Source organism: Pan troglodytes, chromosome 3 (genome assembly GCF_028858775.2).
Source record: "Pan troglodytes isolate AG18354 chromosome 3, NHGRI_mPanTro3-v2.0_pri, whole genome shotgun sequence".
Classification (NCBI taxonomy): Eukaryota; Metazoa; Chordata; class Mammalia; order Primates; family Hominidae; genus Pan; species Pan troglodytes.
Window position 1 is genome coordinate 15,484,334 of NC_072401.2, and position 25,064 is coordinate 15,509,397.

Genomic DNA, 25,064 nt, shown 5'->3' on the forward strand with positions numbered 1-25,064 from the left:
ATAAAGTTCACCTCATCATGTGGTATGGATCACTCTGTTATTCTTTATCTAGACCTTCAAATACTTTATGTAAAATGTTTCTATACAAAAGGAAACACAGGATTAGTTCCTCCTCTATTGCTTCTAAAGAGCTCTACCATGGAAAGCTCTCTCCCTTCCATTTTGCAAGTCTCAACAAGTCTGCTGCTGAGTCAGAACCTCCTTTTTTCCCTGATGTAAGAACTATTTCTCCCTTGAAAATTCATAAAGCTTAGGAATAAATTAGAGTCTCCCTGGGGGGAAGGGGCGGGGACGCCGGAATGAATGTGGTGGGGAGGAGTCCCACGCTGCAGCCCTGATGATGGCACACGAAACGCTTTTATGAAGCGGAGCTGGCCCGGGGTTACCATGGGAGCTCGCCGTGGAACCCGTTCCACGCATCCGAGTGTGTAAATAACCACGCGGAGCGTGTTTGTTCCAGGGACTTTGTTCCTTCTTACCCAAGTGAAAATGCCTGGAATATAGCCGAGGCTTCATGTTTACCCTACAGAAACACCCTCGGCGGCTTTAGGACGTCGGTGACAGCACTCCTACCAGCGCCTAAAAACAGAAACAAGCTTAGAGGGCGCTACCTAGGGCTACAAGGAGGCCCTAGATCGGGGACTCGGGGTCTAGAGGTGCGGGGCGAGGCGCTCAGCGGACTTCAAGCCGGCAGAGCCCAGACGCTAGTTCACCACAGGACCCCCGGGCTGGGCCGGGCTCCCGCGTTGCGCTGGGGGCCCCTCGGGCGCCTATTTCTACGCGGGCTCGCACAGTGCAGGCGCCGGTCGGGGTCCCGGGCCTCAGTTTCCCCCGCGGGCCAGCCCCGCTCTGGGAAGCCCGAGTGGTGCAGCAGGGCTTCTCCCCACCCAGGGCGGAACCGAGGTGACAGGAAGGAGGAGGCACCGCGAGGGGCGGAGACGCGTGCGACCCGGGCAGACTCTGCGCGGATCCCGCGCCAAGGAGGGGCCGTTGCCCAGGAACCGTCCCTCCCTCCCGCGCGTGCTTGCCCTCGTGCGCGCGCCCGCCCAATGCTCCCGACCACTGTTTGCCAGCCGACCCCCACCCCAACCGGCCTGTCCATTTCCCCGGGAGCGGAGAGACCCAAGGAGACACGCCGCTCGCTCCCGCCCTCCCGGGAGCGCGAGCGCGCCCTCGGCTGCGTCTGCATAGTAATGAGGGGCGGGGAGGGGCGACGGGGACGCGGTGGCCTCGCGCCCGCGCGTGCCGGGACGCACCGCGGGGGGCGGCGCGATTGTGAGGTGGCGCTGACGCACGTTCCGGGGTTCTTAAGCGGCCAGGGCGGCTACGGCGACTGCGACGGCGGCGGCGGCAGCGATCGCCGCGAGGGGTGGTGGGGCCGAAGTCGGTGCCCCCTGGCTCAGTCACGGTGTCCCTCTCTCACTGACTCCCCCTCCTTCCACCACGGCCGCGCAACCCCAGCGCCGGCGGCTTCCTAGGTGGGGCAGGGGACGAGGAGCGTTTCCTCCCGCTGCCGGCGGCCTGATAAATGAGGGATTTCGGGTTTGGGGTGCTGCAGACCGCCCCGCTCCGAAGTAGCAGTCCTGGGCCCCTGTTCAGCGGCGAGGCGTACGGTCCTTACGCCGTGGGGTCCGCCAACCCGCTGCCCTCCGCCACGCCCTTCGGCCCGCTGTCGCCACCACCGTTGCCTGTCACCGGCTTCTTAGAGGCCGCCTCCCCCTTCTCCATCCCCCTCGGCGGCGGCGCGGGTAGCCCGGCCGCCGCCGTTTCCTCTTCCTCCCCGTTCCTGGCGCATCAGCAGACCATGCAGGATGAGCTGCTGCTGGGGCTGACACAGCAGCCGGCGCGGCCGCTTTCGGGGGCGGCGGCCACGGAGAAACTCCCCAACCACCACCCCGGCGGCGGCACGATCGCGGGTGTGACCCACCTCCTCCCCTCCCAGGACTTCAAACCGAGTCTGCACCACCCCTCCTCCTCCTCCGCCTCCTCCTGCTGCTGCTGCCGCACCTCCTCCCCGCAGGACTTCAGTAAGCGGCAGCAGCAGCAGCTGAGCAGCCAGAAGAGGAAAGAGTTCAGCCCTCCCCACCTTCCCCACCCTCCGGACTCGAAGCCGCCGCCGCCTCCGCCGCTCCACTGCCCCGGTCGGTTCAGCCCGCCGCCGCCGCCGCCGCCAGCCGGCCCGCTCCTCCAGCCGGCGCAGCTCGCTCAGCGCCAGCAGCAACAGCCGCCGCAGCAGTTCAGCCTCCTGCATCAGCAGCACCTCTCGCCGCAGGACTTCGCCCCGCGGCAGCGTCCGGCAGACCTGCCCCCGCTCCCGCAGCTCCCTCCCTCGCCGCCTGCAGCCCCGCAGCGCCGCCACGGAGGCGCGGGCAGCCCTCGCAAGACCCCAGCCGCGGGCGAGGGCAGCGCCGCCGAGTCCCCCAATGCGGGCTTGGCCTCCTCGACGCCGGTGAACCCCGCGCCGGGCTCCATGGAGTCCCCCAACCACCCTCTGCTCAACAGTCCCAGTAACCTCCTGCCCGGAGGTGCGCTTGGCGCGGGCGCCTTCAGCAGCCTGCAGAGCCCGGACCTTCCACACCCGGGCGGCGGCGGCGGCGGCGGGGGCGGGGGGCCCCCAGGAGGCGGAGGGGGAGGCGGCTCCGCGTCGCCGCCGCCACTGCCCGGCTTCGGCACCCCCTGGTCGGTGCAGACCGCGTCGCCGCCACCCCAGCCCCAGCAGCCGCCGCCGACCCAGCCGCAGCAGCAGCCGCCGCCACCCCAGCAGCCGCCCCAGCCGCAGCCGCAGCCGCCCGGCTCGTCTGCCACCACCCCGGGCGGCGGCAGCGGCGGCTCGCTCAGCGCCATGCCGCCGCCCAGCCCCGACTCAGAGAACGGCTTCTACCCCGGGCTGCCGTCGTCCATGAACCCGGCCTTCTTCCCGAGCTTCTCGCCCGTGTCGCCGCACGGCTGCACTGGGCTCAGCGTTCCGACAAGCGGCGGCGGCGGCGGCGGCGGCGGCTTCGGCGGCCCCTTCTCGGCTACCGCTGTGCCCCCTCCGCCGCCGCCCGCCATGAATATACCTCAACAGCAGCCCCCGCCGCCCGCGGCGCCGCAGCAGCCGCAGAGCCGGAGGTCGCCCGTCAGCCCGCAGCTCCAGCAGCAGCACCAGGCGGCGGCCGCCGCCTTCCTGCAGCAGAGGAACTCCTATAACCACCACCAGGTACGGCGGGCGGCGGCCTGGCCGCGCCGCGGGACCGGGAGACCATGGGCGGGGGACGGAGGCGGGGGCAGGGCAGCCGGGGACCCGACCTTAGCCCCGAGAGAAGCCGCGACGGGGGCCACTCGCCCAAGTGAGAGTGGGACTGAGAGGGCGGACAACCGTGACAGGACTCGGAACCCCAGCCCCCGGTGGGTTGGGAGGGCAGTGGCCACCGTGGGCTGTGGGGGCGTGGGAGACGAGTTCGCGCTGGGAGCCGCGGCTGGCCGGGCGCCCCCTCGAACGTCCCGGCGCAGCAGTGGGGACTGGGGCAGGGGCCGAATAGCGCCGGGGCCGCGGGCGGCCGGGCGCGGCGTCTCAACCCGGCCCTCCTAGCTGGCGCACCCCGGGATCCGCCCTGTGCCCTGGGCCTGGAGGGCCGCCGCCCCGGACCCCCGACGCGGGGAGGCGCGGCGAGGACCGGGGGCTGGCCGGGGGCCTCGGAAGAGCGGCCGTGGGAAGTGAACTTGGGCAGGGGAAAAATGATTGCTGGAGAAGGTGCGTGCGGAGGAGCCCAAGACTCTGTCTCGCTGTCCAATGAGGGAAGGCGGAAAGGCTTTTTTTTTTCTTTGGAGTTTGTTTATTCTTATTTGGCCGGCGGTGATCTCGCCTTGAAGCCTCAGCCCCCCGGGCGGTCAGTCGAGCCGCTCCCAAAGCTCCGCCCGATCAACCTGCTGGCAGCGCCGCACCCTGGGCCGCCGGCGAGTCGGGAGGGAGCGGCCGACCGCCCTCCTCGCAGGACCTGGTTCCCGCGGGGCCGCCTTCTTGGCTGTCACAGGACTGGGAAAGAGAAACACTGTTAGTGACGGCTCGGGTTCAAACCGAGATATCCCACGAATGTCTTAGTTTCTGTGCTTTTCAATGTTGGGGTCATGTTTTGTGGGTTTTAAGACAAAACTGAACCTGGATCTGGGATTGGTGTGTTTCCTCGTAGACTTTCGGTACATTTTTTGGTTGCCTTAACCTTCTACAAGGGAATATGTGGGCCGTGTGTATTTTAAGTAGGTAATATTGTGAAATGACACTGGGCAGAATTTTTATTTTCCGGATCTTTTTTGATTCAAGATCTTTTTTGTTATTCCCTCAATACAATTTTTGGGTGACCGCTAGATTGGTAAATTGGCATTGAAAGAGTGTCTTGTTGGTTTTGAATCTTGTTAGCATTTGTTGCAGAGTTCATTTTGTTTAAGTCCATTTTCTATTTTCGTGATTAAGGATTGACAGAGACGCAAAATATGACCTTAACCCCATAACTTTTTCAGTTGACCAAAGTTTTCAAGGATTAGTCTTTTTAAAGTGAATATTATCTAAATTAACCCAAGTGAAAGTTAACAGTTTAACTAAGTTAACCAAAGTGACAGTGAACAGTTTTTGTTGAATCACTGATTTCTTTCTTAGAAAAGAGAATGTGGCCTATAAGGATTGAAAATAGGGATTTTGAAATAATGTTCCACTTTTTCATGATTTTTATAACCCTCAGCAACTGTCTTTTGTGTCTCAGGATCTTCATTTTGTTATCTGGAAACTTGCCCACAGAAAATTATCTGTAGGTAATTTTGTATTCTTAAAGTTGTGGTACAGAGCGTTGGAAGAACATATACCATGATCCATATTTAACTGTAATTTGCTTTTGGACAAAAGATGGGTCTAGCCATGGAGTGTGAGAGGTCACACAGCTTTCATATGGAATTTTAGATCACTGGAAGATAACTTTGAGCATTAAATCATTTAATAAGGAGAGTAAGGCCCTCAAGAATGAAGTGGTTTGTCCATGGCTCTCTAATTATGCTTTGGAACTCTGTGGAAGAAGAAAGAGTAATAATATACTCATGATTATGTTAGTATTTAAAAGTGTTTAAAAATTGGTGCTATAGATCAGGAGTTTCTCTTTTAATTGTCTTATAAAAAGCAGGTTCAATTTTAAGAGAACCATATTTATTTGTAGTAACTGTATGGTTCATACTTCTTTAGCTACATCTTAACACCAAAGTATTAAAGTATAAACTTATTGACAGTAGAATTACCAGCAATGAATACTTCTTAAAAAAAAAAAAACCCAAAACTACAATTATTAGCCTTTTGGTGGATTTACCATTCTTTGATGATTTGACTTGTCTTGCCACAGGTTTGAAATTAGGATGTAATTTACTTTTAAAAATGAATCAACTTGATGGAGACTTGTATCAAGATCTCTAGTGGAATAATCAAAGCATATAGTTAATTGGCAGTATACCTCAGTGGATCCACCTATGGGCAACATCAGATAATTGCTTCACAGTTTATGGATAATTAAGTGAAATAAAAACAATTAAGACAAACTATGCTAAAACTGGAATAAAATGCCTTAACAGTTAAATAAACAATGCAGAAAAATGGCATAGTTTCTATACTGTCCTTATTTCAAAAGGCGATTTTAATTTGTACAAGAGTAATTCCCACTTTTGTAGTAGTGCAACTTGTTTTGGAAACATAAAGTCTATATATTTCACTTCTATGAGTAGGATATTTTAATTAACAAAGACCATATTTTTAGTTGTGTGCCTAGCATAATTAATATGGTTGCTTTAAGATCATCATGTATGTTACATCTTTAAGAATCTTCAGAGTTAATTTCAATTTTTTTCTTCATATTTATCATGTATACAGTTATCTCTGAAGGATAAAAAGGAACTGCATGGTTCTATTTTAGTAACTGCCATAAAATATCATGATATTTATAGTATACAAGAAGATGAAAACTTGACCAGCATCAAATATGATTTGACATAGAAAGATCTCAAGACTGTTACTTTTATAACCTAGAAAAGATGTATTCTTTTGCCTTTATATATTTCATTCATATAAATTCTTAGGTCTGAAATTTGAATTTGAATTTGAATTGTAAATTCTTTAAATGCCGCAATTTAAATAGCTATGTTTTCCCTAGCCTCTTCTGAAACAGTCTCCCTGGAGCAACCATCAGAGCAGTGGCTGGGGCACTGGAAGTATGTCCTGGGGAGCAATGCATGGCAGAGATCATCGTAGAACCGGAAACATGGGAATCCCAGGAACTATGAATCAGATATCTCCATTGAAGAAACCGTTTTCTGGTAATGTCATAGCACCACCGAAATTTACTCGCTCAACTCCATCACTGACTCCAAAATCTTGGATTGAAGATAATGTGTTCAGAACAGACAACAATAGTAATACACTCTTACCCTTACAGGTAAGAATGGTATGTAAATGACCTTATCTCTAATGTTAATCTTTCAAAATAGGGAGTTGGGTGGTGGTGGTAGTGGTATGCTAAAATTAACATTTTTTCAAATAAAGTTTTAATTTTTAAGCATGTAATTTAATTAACAAAGGTTAAAATATCTATACAGAGAAAATTGAGAATGTAAAATAATTCTCTAAACACGCAATGGAAAATAAGCTTAGTAAAACGTAGAAAAACCTTTTGTATTTATTAAATACATACTGAAGCTTTCAATTGGCAGCTCTTTAAGAATGCTTTAATTTATAAATTCTAATGGGCCACCAAAATTTGTTTCTCCTTTAATATAGCTAAGCTAATATGTTCTGTAATTGTAACTGTTCTTAGAATTGACTATAATTGGCTGTATATATATTAGAATATACTTAGTACAGCCGTGATTGTGGCAAAATAATATTAGGGCTTTTTTGCATCTAATTTAAATTTATCTTCACTAATTCACCGATTATTTTTTCTAAATGTGGCCTAATACGTTGATTAGACTTTTTTTTTCTTTCAGCCTTTCTATTATTTTGTTGAAGTTCCCTTATGGCTATTGCAAGTGAGGTTTTTGTTTTGTTTTGTTTTTTTCTTAAACCTTTAGAGGATGGAATGAGGATTTAAGATAGAGCTTTATTTTTTGTTTTCTTTCTTTCTTTCGTTGGGTGGGTATGGGGAAGACAACTGCTCATTTCTGATGAAAACTTCTATGCTATTGAAGGTGAGATCTAGTTTGCAGTTGCCAGCTTGGGGCTCAGATTCACTCCAAGATAGTTGGTGCACTGCAGCCGGAACATCCAGAATAGACCAGGTAGGCTGCACAGTGTATACTTTTTAGGATTTCGGTTAGGAGTTTAGTATTTATATTATGAGTAGGATTTATTATTTACTTTCTTATTATACCTATTGAAACATATGTTAGAGGACACTGAAGCAATTTATTTTTTAAGGATCACCTGCTTTGAACTATTTAATGTAAGAAATTTTTTATTTTCAAATTTAAGAGTAATCCTTTTATAATTCTAAAACATAATAAACTTTTTTTGGAAAAAGGAATTATATACACAAGAGCACCTGACTTTAAACATCAGTCAAACTAAGCAGATTGTATCTCTTTTCAGAATTAAATGCAATTAGGTACAAAATCATATGTTTACTTAACATCTAGCTTTATATTTGATGTTTCATAGAACTTTTCAGTAAATTTTTGTCATGAAGTCTGTATTTGTTTTGAGATATATTTCTAAAAAAGACTTCTCTTGGTTCAGTTTTTTCACCTTTATTAAAAAATATATAGCCTAGTATTCTAAATTTTGTTACTGCTTTTATACCCTGACTTATTCCAAATAATCAGTTTCCTATGGAGAAACCGTTAGTCAAAAAGCTGGGAGTTAGCCTTAATCAAATTACATTTACACCTTTGGTGGTTACAAAATGCTCTCTTTCTTCCTGCAAACTGAATTTGAATGTATACTAGGTACCAGGTGGTGAGGATTATTATAGGTTATAGAAAACTCAGTCCTTATATATGCAGGTTCTTTCTTACAGAGCTCACGTTTGAATGAGCATAGACTTAACGTTGTGTGTGTTATATGAATGGAGCTATGTTATTCTAAGTCTCTTCCTTGGTTAATTTATCAACATGAGATGATTTTACAAGTAAGGACATAAACAGATTGATAATACGTTTGTAAGTAACATTCTAATCTAGAAGGTTAGCACTAATTTTGATAATCAACCACTAACAGTTGTTTTAGCCAAGTCCTGCCTGTTTTCCAAAGTAGTCCTGCCAGGGTCTTCACCTAGAAATGGTAGTTACTTCATGCAATTTGCAACGTATTGTCTTGTTAATATAAGTTAGCTATTTACCTCTACTCTCTTCTCTAGTCTGGTCCAGTTAAGCCTTATTAGTGACGTTTTTATGGTAGCATTTTTGTATTTAAGTTGAATACATGAATGCCTAGGAGATGGTATGTTTAGGAGAAGAAAATTAATGTAATTATTTTGAAGGTGGCAAGAGAAATGTTTTCAAATAGAAGAGGACATAATTACTCTGTGCAGAAAGAAGCAATAGGATGGATACATATATAGGGTACATATATAGGAGAAATAAGTATCCATGGAAAAGAATACAAATTAGCTGGCATACATGGTCCATGAGGCAGGGACAGATGTTGAGAAATCAGATTATTGAGTTGATTTCAGTTGGAGGGATGCTAGAGAGGAGATAGGGGTGATAATGAAAGGGAAGCTTTCACACCAGCCTCCGGGGCTGCCCTCCCACTTAGACTTCAATCAAAGCTATTCTGCTTTTACCTGTATTATAACCTAAGATTTTAGGGAAATTTATTTTAGGAAAAATGATTTTGGTGCTTAAAGATAAACTTATCTGGTAAACTGCTGAGATATTGGCATTCCCTTTGGACTTTTGAGCCAGAGGTGTGATGTGATGAAGTAAAACACAGTGGTGGGGGAAAAAAGAGATAATGGAAAGTGAATGGAACTGGAAGGAAAGAAGGCCTGAAACTTGGATCTTCTTCCTCTTCCTCATAATCTTTATGACATTGAATGACATAGTTTATGGGTTTTCATCTCTTTGGGTCACAGTTTCCTTATCTGTAAAAGGGGGACCTTGAACTGGGTCATTTAAGGCCTTTCCAGCCAGCTTTTAACACTTTCTCTGATCTGTTTTGGCCATTTCTTTTCCTCCATGCTGCCCCACCCCCCTTGCCTCTATTTTTAGAATACAAGCCTCTTGGTTTCTTTGAGCAAAGGGTCTTAGGCATTAGTCTAAGGCAGTGGAGGTAGTATGTGACCTTTCAACTGGACTTAAAAGCAGTGTCATTGTCTCCTCTAAGTACCCTAAGAGTACTTACACATAGTTTGTTGTGTGTTTCCATCTTTCCATAAAAGGTTGAAGTATTTGAAGTTGAGCCTCTTAAAAATACAGCAGCAGCTACAAAATGAAATTGATATCTTAAAATGTTGGGTAGTTTCTCATTCTTTGGCAAAATTAAAATTATAGAAGATTCTTAGTCACTTAAATGTCTGAGGAGATTATCTGCATTTCTGACCTTTTGTCATCATATACAGTGTAATTCTAGTATATTTTTGTTAACAAGTACATTATTTTACAACATTTTACTTTTTATTTCCTTTAGTCTCAAACTGATTGGGGCCTAGAATATAATACAAAATTCTAGAACTGAAGTCTTAATTCTTATACTTGGATACCGCGGGCTTTACCTGTGTCAAGAGCTGAACACGTAATCGAATTCAATAAATAAGAAAGAGCTAGTTTTGTAGGTTGATTTTTATTTCTGTTAATATGTAAAATTTTGTGGGTTGGAATTTTATTTTAAATAAGATTTTTTAAAAATAGAAAACCCTCAAATTTAAAACTTTCTAAAAGCAAATATAAATTATTATAAACATTTCTGACTTTAAAATGAGTATTACATATCTCTGTGAATTTCTTTTCTTTTTTTTTTTTTTTTTTTGGGACAGTTTCACTCTGTCGCTCAGGCTGAAGTGCAGTGGCACGATCTCGTCTCACTGCAACCTCTGCCTCCCGGGTTCAAGCGATTCTCATGCCTCAGCCTCCCCAGTAGCTGTGATTACATGCATGCACCACCATACCCGCCTAATTTTTATATTATTAGCAGAGACAGGGTTTCACCATGTTGGCCAGGCTGGTCTTAAACTCCTGATCTCATGTAATCCGCCCGCCTCGGCCTCCAGAGTGCTGGGATTACAGGCTTGAGCCCTCACGCCCGGCCAGTATATCTACATGAATTTGCTTAGGGTTATTAATTACTGTACTTTAAAATGTCATTAGCTAGTTACCCTTGCGAGAATCATACTCAAAAGTTTGAATTCTAAATTATATTACAATGGAATTTGCAGCCAGATCCAGCAATGTGCACTACTTGGAAGGCTGAGGCAGGAGGATTGAATGCCTGAGCCCCAGAGTTGAGTCCAGCCTTGGCAACATAACAAGACACCACCCCCTCTTCCCAAAAAAATAGGAGTTTTCAGTTTAATGTTAAGGTTACGCTATATTTATTCATATGTTTTAAATCAAAGAGTAAATAGCCTTTAAGTGAGGTTATTATTACTTACAAGTTTACATATGACATATCAGCTCACTGTAAACAAAGTAATGTCTTGGAACAGTAATTGAGTGTGTGAAGCATGTACGTGCATGTCTGCCTGCCTTCCACCTGGGGAATTATCAATATATCAACTCTCAATTTTTGCTCTTCCACAAGCTCTACTTGCAGTGCTTGCGCATGTCACATAATAAACTACCTTGAATTAATTGAAGATACTTTCCATTAATCTTTAATAGTCAGGCTGTTATGATAATGTGGTAAATCATAATTTGGAGATCTGTCTCAGAAAAAATATTATTTGAATCTTTACTCACCTTACACACAAAAAAACAGTATATAGTTGCATACCAAACCCAATTTGTTTATCTGATAAAGCATTTCTTAAATAGTGGTTTGTAAACCAGATGAACTTCAGGGACATTCATAGTCATCAAACTGTTACATGCCCACTGAAAATGGAAAAGAATGGACTCTTGTATTACAGCTTAAGTAATGGATGCCTTCTTTTTGTTTCCTATTCTGTATTCAGTGCTTTAATTGTTCTTGAAATGTTTTCCACTTGTCTATTTTAATTCTTGTGAGTACTAGAATAGCTTTGGCCTTTTAAAACATTCGTTTATTTTTTTCTGAGAATGGCTAACACACTTTATTGAGGTTCAAAATTAATAAAGAAAAGAAATGTATCTTCGTTCATTCTGTATGTTAGTGTTTTAATTACCCTTAGAATATATGGATAAAAAATACTATTCTTTGTCTTGGAGAAGGTAAGAGTCTAGTTAGATGAATAAGGGTTATCTATGTAGAACAACTAGAGAATGAGAAGAGAGCTTATGAGATTGAGTACTGCATTATGCAGTAGAGTAGCACGTCATCTGCTACTGAATATGGTGTGATAACATTGTGTAACAGGAAAGTATGATCAATATCTACTTAAAATTAAGGACAATATTAGCACTACATTGCTTTATTTTAAAGTAAAAATTAGAGAACTAAACACAAACATTGTAAGTACAATAAAAGCTGATCTTTCTAGTTAAGCAGAATAATACATGTTCAAGCATCTGCTAAATCATTAAATATAAGAATATAGGGGTTTTCTATAATCTTATTTTTCTTTGGAAGAGTACCTCATTTTCAAGAGGAGAAGTTTCTAATTGACCACTTCTTTAAAAATAAAACAGGGTTTTTAATGTATCCCAGCAAAAAAATTAATATCTCTTCAAAAAGTTCTCTTGTGATTAAGTTTGAATTCCCTTTGTCATACTGCTTCTAATATTGTACACTGACCTCCTTAGTTATTTTTCAGTGTTTATAATCTTTTCTTAGGTTATCTTTTTTCAAGATTTGGATTCCTTTGTTCTTTTCTGTGTTTTTCAGCCTTTCTAAGCTTTTATTGACACTCCTGTAAGTGTTTGTGGCAAATGTCTGGGTTTAAGAAAAAACATGAAATAAATATTATAATAAAAGAGGTTATGCCTTTTCCAACAATGTTTTCTAATCATTTTATTGTTAGTTATTGTGAGATTCTGTAATTTGTTTCTGAAAGCCCATTTAGTTGATTGTTTGCCAGATAGTTTTTATATTTTAGAATAGATTGCATGCACACTTTTCCTCATAGAGTCTTATTTTTCTGAAGTATTTTGGTGCTTTCAAATAACCTTGTAGTAATAAATGTAAATTACATTGCTATGATTTTCCATATTTATTAATGATAATTAGTATTGTTGCGTTCATGGTAACTTGAAAATTGCCTTAGTTCTTCTATTTAGTTTTCAAACTGATGGCAGTTTGCATGAACACAATTTTTCCTAATGTCTGTATTTCAGAAGAATGCATGAGTGTTTGTTTTATAACCAGATTTGTTTCTGTTTTTTCAGAAGTCATATTTTAATTCCTGCAATTTATTTAATGGAATTATCTATATCTTTTGCATGTAAGCCTATAGGTTTCATTAAATTCAAAAAGCAATTTTGAGATGTCATGTGCTCTTTGGTTGCTCAAGGCTGTTTTATGTTTGTTGCTTTAAAAATCACATGGGATGCAGCTGATGCTTTACAAAGTACAACCAAGCTAATCGTTTTAAAATAGCTTTGCTGTTTTCTTTCCTAGAGTTGGAGTTTAGGATCAAATACTTAACAGAAAAAGGAAAATAAGAGACCTTATAAGTAGGCATCTCACTGATTCAGTTAGATACAGACATTCAAGCTGAAGTTATTAATACATGCAGCCTTTTTGAATAACACCTCTCAAAATTGATTATATAGTGGTCACTGATATTTATAGTTAGTTTAAGGATGTTTCTCCTTCATACTTTAAATATTGTCCATGACCCGTGCAATAATTTTACCATGCTATAGAGCAAGATCACACCTCTTGCAATGAAGGTAGAGGGTACTTTCCCCTACACCTTCAGAAAAAGGAAGTTACTTGGGAAATATTGTTTGGGTGATTTAATAGTTACCATTAATTAAGGTCATCGGTTGACTGGGCATAGGTTGATTCTGTTCAAAGTTAACAACCTAAAAAGATAACCATGAACTGTAATATATTTCCTTTGTGAGGATTTAGGGTAAGGAAGATAATAAAGTATTTTAAAGTATTTACAATATACTCTTAGAACCTTCATGATATGGCACACCTGCAGAGGGATTTTTTGCTTAATTATATGAACATTAACTTTTATCATTACAGCTTACATTTTATAATTCTATTTTAAATACATCTGGGAACTTTCAGTATTGTGGTACTTAATCTTCCATTGGGTGGTTGGAAATTCAGGTTCATAGCAAGCCACGTTAATCTGATGCTTGTCTCAGTTTAGTCAATTAACATTTGACTACCTGTTCCGTTGAGGATTCTGAGAAAGTTTTATAGTCCTTTACCATTACTATTTAAAAAGTACAGTCTTTCTCCTTACAGAACTCGACTTTTTTTTTACATTTTTTATTGAGTTTTTATGGTAGAGATAAAGGAGTATTCATTCAACAGACATGAGAACTAACTATATTCTGTAATTAGATAGTCCCTATTCTTAATCAACTTAGAAGTTTAGTGGGACAGACAGGAAAATCAACATATTAGTTATGAACACAGTATAGTGGAAGCACAGGGAAGATGGAAATATCTGGATAGATTCCTAAAATTAATATGTCATTTTTGCCCATATGGGCCATCCTATTCTCTGTTTCAGTTTTATTAATATTTCATTTATTTTAGAGTATTTTGAGTCTTTTTCTTTTCTAGAATTTTTAAAGAGACTATAGGCATCATCTAGTCTGACATGATTATTTTCTAGGAGTTAGAACCAGAGCCTAGAGAGATTTAGTGACTTCAGATGAAGAAACTAATTGCTTCTTATAAAGTGTGATATCCAGACCAGCAGAATCAGTATCACCTGGGAACTTGTTAGAAATACATACTCTCAGGTTCCACGCCAGACCTACTGAATTTGATGTGTTTCAGCAGTCTGTGTGTTTAACCAGCCTTCCAGATGATTCTGAAGCATGTTCAAGTTTAGGAACCACTGTTACAGCTCATTGATTCTTTGTGCCTCCATCACTAATCAAGGTCACTGTTCTAGAGAGCAGCTGTTATTGATGCATGTGTTTTACCTCAGGGGCCTTTCAGTAAAAATCAGTAAAGAGTACTGATAGAGTTAATTGGTGATAAAGCTGGAATAAGAGCCTCCGGTCTAGCATTCCTTCCGTCATTCAGTGTTACTTTTTACCTTTTTAAATCCCTGACAGCAACTTAGTCTACAGTACTGATTCTGAACCCCTAGCTTTAAAAAGGCTACAACCCTAATTTAAACATCAAAGAAAAGTAAATAAATGAACATATTCTTAGAAAAGCTTTTTAGGTTTTTCTTCAGCTTTCTAAAGAACTGATTCTGAATCTTCTCTGGATTGTGGACTCCTGTGGAAAACTGATGAAAGCTATAAACCTTTTCTTCAGGAAAAAAAGAAATTATGTATACACTAGTCCCCCCTTATCCATGAGGGATACGTTCCAAGACAATCAGTGGATGGCTGAAACTACAAATAGTGCCTTCATATGCTGTTTTTTTCCAATGAAGACATATGTATGATAAGGTTTAATTCATAAATTAGGCACAGTAAGTGATTAACAACAATAATAATAAAGTAGGACAATTATAACAATGTAATAAAAATTATGTAAATGTGGCATCTCTGTCTCTCAGAATATCTTATTGTATTGTCCTACAGATAACTGAAATCATGGAAGGCAAAATGCAGAAAGGGGGGACTACTGTACACCTATGAACAGTATATTACGTATAATCTCAGAGACTTCTGGTCTCTCTTGAAGCTAATGGACCCAGGTTAATAAGTGCCTTATTTTGATTTCTATGGGGGCTTTTATTTCCACTTAATTTTCAGATTCTTCCTTTCCATTTTCTGTGACAGTCATTTTTTGAGAGTTTAGAATGGACTATCCTGTATCCCCCACGTATACATAAGCTTACACATGCGTGTACACACATATGTAACTGGGTGGGTGAGTATTTTGGGAAGACTCCTAGATTATTTGGAGGGCATGGGCCAGAGCTTCCTCTAGTAGTTCACCACATACCTTTTTTCAGGTACACTGAGTATGTATTGAACAGAATATAGTAGAAATTCATGGACATTAAAGAGATTCTTTCAAATAAGCAAGTGAAGGGATTGAACATTCACCAAAGAAGATTCTGATAACAAGACTTTGGAGACTTGGTGAAGTAGCAGACTTAATGAGATTACTGTGCTTTTACTCTTCTCTCCTCCACCTGCCTATTTTGCAGGGGAGTTGGGGGAGGCCGGCTTAAAAATGCAGAGACAAATATGGAAGCACTTTAGAGAGTAATATATGAATCTGAATATTCTAGGCATTAGTCCTTGTTCTGGTTATTAGTATCTTATGCTTTTGATTTTTACCGTATAAGATGTTTATGCACTCATTATGAAATTCAGACTACTGTGTCAAATAACAAAATGTTTGATAGATGTTTAAAGTATGGTGCAATTATGGAACTAAAATATTTCCTCCCAAATATTTATTTTCTATGTGCCACTATCTGTCTTCCTAAATATGTGAGAAAAGTTTTGAAATTAACCAAAAAATGCTTTCTGTGTGTATAAGATTTCAGGAAACTTTATAGAGAAAAGTAACTATAGAAATTATTTTACTGTTTTGCATTAGTATTGCCAATAAAATTAGATTACTTTTGATAAAAGATTTAAGAGATAAATGTACTGAAAATAATGTTCTCCAATGCAAGGAACATTGTAGTTCATGAGATCTTTAGTTATTGGTATTTTTGTGGGATGCAGATTAATTAGTAATAATCAGAAGTCCTATTTTATGTAAGAGGATTTAGATAGTGTTTTATAATCGCTTTTTGAAAAAACTGCATAGATTATAATGTCTTTTTTCCTCTTCTCTTCCAGGATCGAAGTAGAATGTATGACAGTTTGAATATGCACTCTTTGGAAAATTCTCTTATCGATATTATGAGAGCAGAGCATGATCCTCTTAAGGGTAGGTGACTTTCAAAAAAAATATATGTTTATATTATACACCAATTTGCTTATCTTACTAGTTTTTATATGAAAGTGAACCCTAAGTAGCACCTATATCCAATATAAAACTCTCTTACACATTTATTAATGAGAATCTTTGTTTTTATGAAATGCCATATTTTTCCTTTGTTGCTTAATGTGAACTCACCTCCCTTGACTTACAATTAAGGAAAATTTACTATTTAGAGACATGCTTCAGTTCACCAGAGAATGAAGGATGGATCTAAAAGTATACACTAGTCACTTTTCTAGAATTCTTTCAAGTACAAAAATACTAAAAATATTTCTTGGAATACTTGTATTCACAATTTGCAGTGATTCCAGCCTAGAATTATCCCTAGTTAACCTCCTTTCTCTATTTTTCTTCTACTGTCATAGGGTTTTGAAAGGGGGGGAGTATTTTATAGTAGCTTCTCTGAGGTGAAAAATAGCTTTTCATAGAAGTTGAGACAAATTAGGGAAAAGAACTGGCCCACTTACCCTATAGTAGCAGTCTTCACTGATTGTTTATAGTATTTGAAGAAATTTCATTAGCATACTTGTTTTTGTCTGTACATATTCTGTGTATAAAATGAAAAAAAGCAATTATTATATATTTTTATACAATATATCACATTGTCATTTATATCAGTGGTGAGAATCTACCAAATTGTCTATTTGAGTCATGACAGTTACTATTTATCTATTGCTACATAATAAATTATCTCAAAACTTAGCAGCTTAAAAACAGCAATAAATATTTATTACCTTAAACAGTTTCTGTGAGTCAGAGATTCAGGAGCAGCTTAACTATTTTATTCTGGCTCAAAATCTCTCATTGAATCAAAATCATGGATTACTTTGTAAATTTTCGCCATTTTTAATTCTATAAAGCCAAGTTAGAATTCTCTTTCAAGATTTGGCCTAAAAACTATAAACTTCCATATTGGCAGGGAGGTGGTGATGTGGGGCTAAGTTGATAATACTGACCACATATCTAACTATTTTTTTCTGTTTATGGATTTTTCTTGTAAAAAGAATTCCTTGTCTTTTTAATTCCTTAATTTTAAGGAGCTTGAGAAGCTGAGGGGATATTAGTGATTGTTGATTATGTGTGCTAATAGTAATTCCTCATACAAACTTATAGTTGTATGTCAGGTTTTTGGGGATGTTTGTTTGAGTTTCTTTTTTTTTTTTTTGCTTTTAACCAAAATTCAGCTTAGTTTTTTGAGTATCTTTGTACAGGGTCTTGGTCTTTTTCACTGTTATGCTGGCAGTTTCAGTGGTTTGTCTTAGATCCACCGTTTAGAATAGAAGCCAGCAGCTTATGATTAAGAAGTTTCCTGTTTATCTCCTTGGCTTCTCAAGAAAGAAAACTCTTAGAAACTCCAATACAAGATAAAGTCAAGATTATTAACTGTTACCAGTGGATAATAAAAGTTTTTCATTGTTGTTTCTCCCAGTCTTTTTTTTTTTTTTTTTCAAAAGGCTTTTTAAACATGTTAGACAAAATGTTCATTGTGGCACTGTTAATTATCTCAGTTTTTCTTTTTGCTAGCCTGGGTTATAGTAAAAGTGAAGGGAAACGTAAAAAGAGGACATTGAAAAGGAAATGGAAGCATTATAAGGCTAAGGGGAATTTTATATATATATATATATACGCACACACACACGCATATATAGATACATATGTTTTTTAATCTCAAGTGAATTCAAAATTTTTAAGTTAGGAAAATTATCTTTGGCTGTGAGAAGGGAAAAAACATGCTCACTAACCACCTTTAGGAATCATTATGGTGACAAGTCTTCATATTTACACAAAACGTGGAATATTTTATCTTCCACGTGTTTTATGACGGAATTTTTAAGTAGAGAAAAAAGAAAAAAATCGAGAAACTTTCTCTGCATAAAATAAAAAAATAAGACTGATATTTTTACAAAGCACCATCATATCCCTATTTAAAATTATCTTGGTACTAAGTGCTGCCACTTTAAGTCTTTTTTTTTTTCCTTTCTTTTCTTATTAATACAAATTCCACTGCCTCCTGGGATATTATGTTGTATATTTTCTTTCTCTCCATACTCTGATTATTGTACTTTTTTCTTTGGGCTAGACCTCAGTAGAATCTTCTAAATCAAGGTGGTAGCAAATGGAATAAACCATCCAGGGTTTAACACCTGAATTTGCTTTCCTTCTTTCCATTACTGTTCTTGAGGGCAGTATTTCGCCCTCTGTCTCATCTCTTGTCTCTTACCTTCTCAACCCTTGTAGGAAATCCTGTCCTCTGTTTAATTTAAAAAAAATTATTTTCCCCTAGAAAACAAAATGAATATTATTTTATCCTTTTTAAATGCTGTTTTACAAACCAGCCATTTGTTTTGTTTTTGTTATGGGATCTGATGAAAAAGGAGAAGGGAGTTGGAGGGTAAACTTTTAAAATGAATTATTTCTCTTTATATTAATGCTGAAAATATCTAGGAAAATGAACTTCAGTGAGGAGAGATATTAGTTATCTGTCTATAATTATCCCAAAATTTAGCAGATCAAAAAAACAGTATACATCATCTCAAACAATTTCTGTGGGTTTAAATTTGGGAGCAGTTTAGCTGGTTACTTCTGGCTGAGGATATCTCATGAAGTAGCAGTCAACATACTGGCTGAGGCTGCAGTCATTTGAAGGCTTAACTGGAACTGGAGGATCTTTTTCTAAGATGGTACACTCACATGGCTGGATGTTGGCAGAATAACTTCGTTTGTTGCCTCATGGACCTCTCTACAGGGCTGTAAAATTTTTCTTACAACATGGTTGCTTATATCCCCCAAAGTGAGTGATAAAAGCTCAAAACAAATGCCCCAATGTGTTCTATGTCCTAGCCTTAGAAGTCTCATACCATCATTTCCACAACATTCTGTTAACTGCATAGATCAGCTCTGCTCAATTTAAGCCGAGTCTGCTATTCAAGAGATGTGAATACTAGAGGCTGGCTACCACAGAGGTAAAAGGCAGAGGGGTAAATTTGTATTCAATTCGACCCGCAGTTAAAGGAAAAGATAAATTAGTCAAGGTGAGACTGTCAATTGGAAGAAAGCAGTCAAGCAGATCTCTAGAATGCTAAGTGGCAGGTTCCTGACCTAACTGAGGACTGGTGATTGTGCTAACAGAAGCACCTTCCCTCTTATCCTTGTTTATGCCCAAAACACTTCACTGCAGCTTATTTGCCTTTTCCTACTCCCCTTTTCAGGACAGTAGGGAACCTCCATTGTTTAATGTTAATATTTTCATGGTCTGGCATAGCAGGTGGGAAGGGTCTAGTCTTGTTGAAGTTGTACAGATGTGAAATGATGGCAACCCAAGATGGAATGCAGAATGTACTTTACTCAATTAAGTGTGTCTGTTTTTGCACAAGTTTCCTAGACACTGACTGCACGTTGTCGGAGACAGACATAGTGTCTGCCCTCATTGTATAGCCTACTGGGGAAAGAGAGATTCCTTATACAAATACAATATACATATCTACTGTGTGTTAGAAATACTGTGGAGGAAGATTATGAGGTGTTTAGAGAGATTATAAATGGAAGTACCTAATTTAGATGTGGAGTAAAGGAAGCTGAGACCTGAAGCATGAGCAGCACAATGATGGAAAAATTGGGAGAAAGTGTCAATTAGACAGAGGAACCAGCATGTGCAAAAGCATGGAAGAGAGTGTTACATTTGAGGAACTGAAAGGAGGCTAGCCCTGGCATAGCTTGTTTAGGGCTGCCTGATGCCGACTGGGTGTAACAGGGCACAGTTAACACTGTCGAGAGTGTGCTATCTTTTGCTATGGATCGTGAACAGTGACACACTGTTAAATGCTTTCTTTAGTATGAATGGCACTGACCCGTCTGCTTTATTTATTGTGTGGTAGTTTCTCTCCATTAACATCCTATTTTCTGGTGACTATCTTGATTCTTGGCAAATAATTTGCTTTTCAAAGGAAGATCATGGATTCTTTAAATGGTTAAAGTAAATCATGCTTTGCCAAGTACTGTTTTGTAGTTTTTCAGTTTTAGATTTGCATACCTATTTTAAATAATTTGTGATTTTTTAATATATGTGTATATATATTCCCCCTTTAACAAAAGAACAAGACAGTGATTATTGTTAAGCTCTTTTCCTTCCCTGCCCCCAACAATTTGTAAAAAGGCTTACTGTGTGAGTATTTTTGCCAGAAATTGCTTGTATCATTCCCCAAAGTATAGGGACAAACAGAAGTACTTAATTGTAGCTCATAAAAGTTGATTTGAAAACTCTAGGAAGAAATGTAGTTTATGTAACGGTTTGGGGGAAGATCTGTGTCAGTAAGTCATAATGCCTTTACCAGTGTTTCATGAGCAGTTAAAGGGAATTAAGGAAAAAGAATTTAGAATATGATTTTACACCAAGAAATGTCTAGAAGTGGATGCCTTTAAAACTTATTTACTACGTTTTTGTATATCTAGTGTCATTTTTATTACCTGATTGCTAAACTCCTATTTTTTAAGACTCCTGAAGTAAGAAGCTCTGTTTATTTTAGGGCATATAAGCCCTGAGAAAATAAGGAGTTATTCCTGTAAGGTGCTGACTGATTATGGTAGTACCAAATTGCTTATTTTCTTCCACTTTTCCCTCTCTTTCTCTTCAGCTGACCTTAGTATAAGATTACAATACCAAGTCACAAAATAACTTGTATAAATTTCTAAAAGTCTCCATTGTGAGAACTTATATTTAGAATTTAAGAACTGTCGAGCCAGACAGAGGTTCTCAGACACTGAGACTGTGTCAACCACGTGGTTTTCAGGGCCCATCCTAGAAGTGGTGTAGTTCGTGTGGGGTGTAGAACACACCTGGAGAAACTCTGGTATAAGAGAGCAATGGTAAAGAGATCTTTAAAAAGCTATGAAAGTTTAATGGCATTTATTAAAATAAAGTACAAAATAAAACAAATACCAATAATATACATGCCAAAGCAGGTATGTCATCTGCTCTTACAGGACTCTTCCTTATTTCCCCTGACAGAGAAAAAGGGGTGCATTTCTCAAAACTGAGTTTACTTTTTCTTCAGCCACTGGTGTTTTCCTGAAGTTGAAAGTTTTAAAATTGCCAATAACAAAAAAGAGTATAGAAGAAAATCACATATATTAGATACATATCTATGTATCTAATATATATATGCATTCAGTTTTAAATGAAATGTTTCCATTTATTTTAAAAGGGAGTAAGTAGAATTGACATTCTTTTTCCTTTGTTGATTTTTCATTTCTTCATTCTATAGACTCCTGGCCTTTGATAGGAAAAAAAAATTATTAACTTTTGGAGTAAATTGTATTTATATAGCAGCCATATGTATTTTATTAAACATATTCTGACTTTAAGAGGTGATTACTCTTATAACGTACATGGAATCTTAATACTTTACCCTTCCACTACTAAGAATTGTTCATCTTAGTGAAAGTACAATTTATGAGTTTGACTGGTAATTGAGAATATCTATAGATTGAAAAGGAAATGATAAAAATGTGGTTGTGAAAGTTTTTGTTTTAAAAAAACTCATTTGAAATATGACATCATGGATAGAGATAAGTTTTGCTTTTATTCCTTTTTACATAGTTGTCTTTATTACAAACTTATTAAAACATACTTGAGTTTTATTTCTTCCAAGCATCTTTGAATATTTAGGTAAATGATTTAAATTATGACAGACTGAAATTTTTTTGTTAAAAACTAAAACCCATCAGACAGAAACTACAATGAATTTTATTAAAATCACATTTATTTATTCAGAACATATATGTGCTTACTGCAATCCTGTTATTCACCACAAAGCATCTTTCATATGATTTGAAAAATGTTTATATCACTTGTTTTAAATGGAAAGTAGAACAACAAAAAGAATGTTTCCTATATATAACTTGCAGTGATAAAAGCAAGTAATTGGAATAATTAGGCTTATGCATTTTAACTGCTTATAGTATTTGAAGATATATCAAAGAATTTCTTCTGAAGGTTTTTTCTCCAAAATGATAGCATTTTATCCTTTTTAAAGTGTTTGTTTTCCTGTTACAAAAAAAATAGTATTCATTTATTAAAGAAAATGTGGAAACACTAGGAGAAACAAGTTTTAAAATCATCACTTATCTCACAAACTAAAATAATCATAATTGATATTTTGGTGTATAATTTTTCCAGTCTTTTCATTCTCTATTTATAAACTTAAAATATTTGCAGTAATTAAATCTTTGCCTTCCATCCAACCTGGTTAACTTTTTTAAAAAATTAGTTTAAAAATATATTTACATAATTTTGAAAGTCAAGTAGTGCTATAAGTCTTATATAACGAAAAAATAGAAGTCTCCTTCCTCCTCCTTGTCTGTCCACTTCAGATTCCCGCTCCTTACTGGTAGCCACTATGAGCTTTTTTTTTTAACTCATTATGTAATTATTTGTAAATAATATGCTTGTGCTTCTATATTTCCTACATTTTAGGTGTTGTATGTTGATATTCTAATATGACTTAATATCCTTCAATATTTCCCCTACTCTGTCCTCCAAAATGATAAGAGCACTTTTGTTTAAGTCAGGGATTGTATTACTGAGATAAGGCAAATAATATTCATAGATGAACCTTGTATGTTTTGTACTATAATGTAACATTTTCTTTTTCATAAAGCTTTCTTTTTCCTGGAATTAATCATTATCTTTTTTAGTTTATTTGCTTAGTTTTCTACGTATTTATCATTAATTCATCCCAGTATTTATCCATAGACTGTAAAGCTTCTTTCAATACATACAAACGCATCAAATTATCATCCAGATTGTTTTTTTTCATTATTGCAGTCCTATATAGCAGTCATTTTGGGACTTCCATAATCCTAGGAATTCCTTTTTTTCTGTGGAATCCATGTCCTAATCCCCATGTCCTTTCTTTAATGACTTACACCTTTGTTTTTCTTTGATTTGTTGGACCTGTATTACCTTCCTGCTAATGGGACATACATTTTGAGACACTATATGTATTAAAACATAATGTTTCTACCTATATAATATGATAAGTCACTATGGAATTATATATTAGCAATTTAGAATATTGAAGGTATGATCTTTTAACCTCCAGTATTGCTTTAAGTGTGGCATCATTCTGAATCCTGTTCATTTGTATGATTGCCTTGATTTCTTACTTTATTTTTTTGTTGTTTTTCTTTCTGGAAGCTTTTAGGATATTTTTCATGCCTGTGGTTCTGCAGTTTCATAATAATGAAATGTGTATCTTGGAATGTGTATGTGCATACATACCTTCCTTCCTGCCTTCATTTTTTAATTTATTAAGCTGTACCTTCATTGGACCCTTTTAATTCAGAGATTTATATCTTCAGTTCTTGGAATTTTGGGATATTATTTCTTTGATAATTTTTTTTTTTTTTTTTTTTGAGATGGGAGTCTCACACTGTTGTCCAGGCTGGAGTGCAATGGCGTGATCTTGGCTCACTGCAACCTTTGCCTCCCGGGTTCAAGTGATTCTCCCGCCTCAGCCTCCCAAGTAGCTGGGATTACAGGTGTCCACCACCAGGCCTGGCTAAGTTTTGTATTTTCAGTAGAGACGGGGTTTCACTGTGTTTGGCCAAGCTGGTCTCGAACTCCTGACTTTGTGATCTGCCCGCTTCAGCCTCCCAAAGTGCTGGGAATACAGGCATGAGCCACCATGCCTGCCTCCCATTTTTTAATATTACCTCTTTTTGGAATTCCTGTTCCTCAAATGTTAAATGTTGTATAGTCATCATCTGTTTTTCTTTTCTGTTTTCCATTGTTTTGTCTCTTGTTTTGCATTTCAAGAGCTTATGTTTATTTTTCAAATCTTGAGTTTTTTGTTTTAAAAATTTTTGCTAATTTTTAAAATCTCCTTTAAAATAATTCTCAGAACTTTCAATTACATCTTATTCTTGTTGTTTGATCTTATTTCTCTGGAGGCTATTATAGTGTTTGAAGATTATTTTCCCAGTTCCTTATATTGTCTGTGCTTCTTCAAAGTTCTTTTTTATTTGTTTGTGTTCTCTTTTTTTCTCATGTTGGGGGCTTCATCTTTTACTGTCTATTCATATTTAAAAGTAAGACACAAAAAATGGGGATTGGAAGCTCAATGTATATAGTTGAAATTATCAACTAGTAATGATTGTAATAAGTCAATCAGGTGAGACCCTCACCATGCCTGTGTCTAGGTGTTTTCTTTTGTTCTGGGAAATGAACATGGATGTGGGTCTTCTAGTCTTCTGCTTGTGAGCTGTAGGCCTAGCTGCTAGACTTCTTAGATGAACCCAGGAGGGTTCTTTTAAAAACTAACAAGCAATCTTAAACCTTCTGTTTTTAGTTGCACCCGACTTTTACACACAGTTATAACCAGAGCTTCTGATTTCTGAACCTATCCAGGTGTGTACTACAGTAAATGGAGTGTTACTTGATGGCATTCCCCATGTATACACCGGCTTAGGTTTGTGTTTCAGTGATTTCTGGTCTACAAAGTTAGTTACCATTCAACCATTCACATTTACAGTTCCCAGAAATTTGATGACTTGGTTGTTTTATGATCCTGTTCCAGTGTCTTTATCCTAATGGGGTTATGCCTCTTTAAAAATCTTTTTTTTTTTTTTTTTTTTTGAGACACCTCTTTCAAATCTTTTTAACCGCCACGTTAGGGATTTCAGAAGGCACAGAGGTGAACACGTGTATTCAGTCCTTTGTGTTCAGTTGGCAGTCTCTGTAATCTCTAGTCAACTTCTACCTCATCATAAAGACTCTTTGGCACCCCTATCAAGGGTAGATTACTTTTGTGTTAAAGATTTATAGAGAATCAAGTTTCGTTTTAATCAGAGCACTTTTCTTATTTTAGATTCAATTGTTTGTTTT

At 39.2% G+C, this 25,064-nt stretch overlaps 1 protein-coding gene across 22 annotated transcripts in view; it reads left to right on the plus strand.

Annotated features, from left to right (window-relative positions):
* The first annotated feature begins 1,335 nt into the window (after positions 1-1,335).
* The window catches only part of CPEB2 (cytoplasmic polyadenylation element binding protein 2), a 67,665-nt gene continuing 43,936 nt past the window's right edge, over positions 1,336-25,064 (plus strand). For 5 of the 22 annotated variants that reach the window (XR_008547743.2, XR_008547744.2, XM_054683719.2 and 2 more), the window contains exons 1-4: positions 1,398-3,199; positions 6,162-6,443; positions 7,195-7,284; positions 16,036-16,126. Coding sequence is in view for 19 of the 22 variants with exons in the window: in XM_054683719.2 (XP_054539694.1) it covers positions 1,529-3,199; positions 6,162-6,443; positions 7,195-7,284; positions 16,036-16,126 (2,134 nt within the window). In the remaining 3 variants the exon portion in view is untranslated. Of the gene's footprint in view, positions 3,200-3,236; positions 3,388-3,624; positions 3,734-3,823; positions 4,034-6,161; positions 6,453-7,194; positions 7,285-16,035; positions 16,127-25,064 lie in introns of those variants that run through there. The other 17 variants (XM_016951357.3, XM_016951359.2, XM_016951360.2 and 14 more) reach the window with 13 other exon arrangements.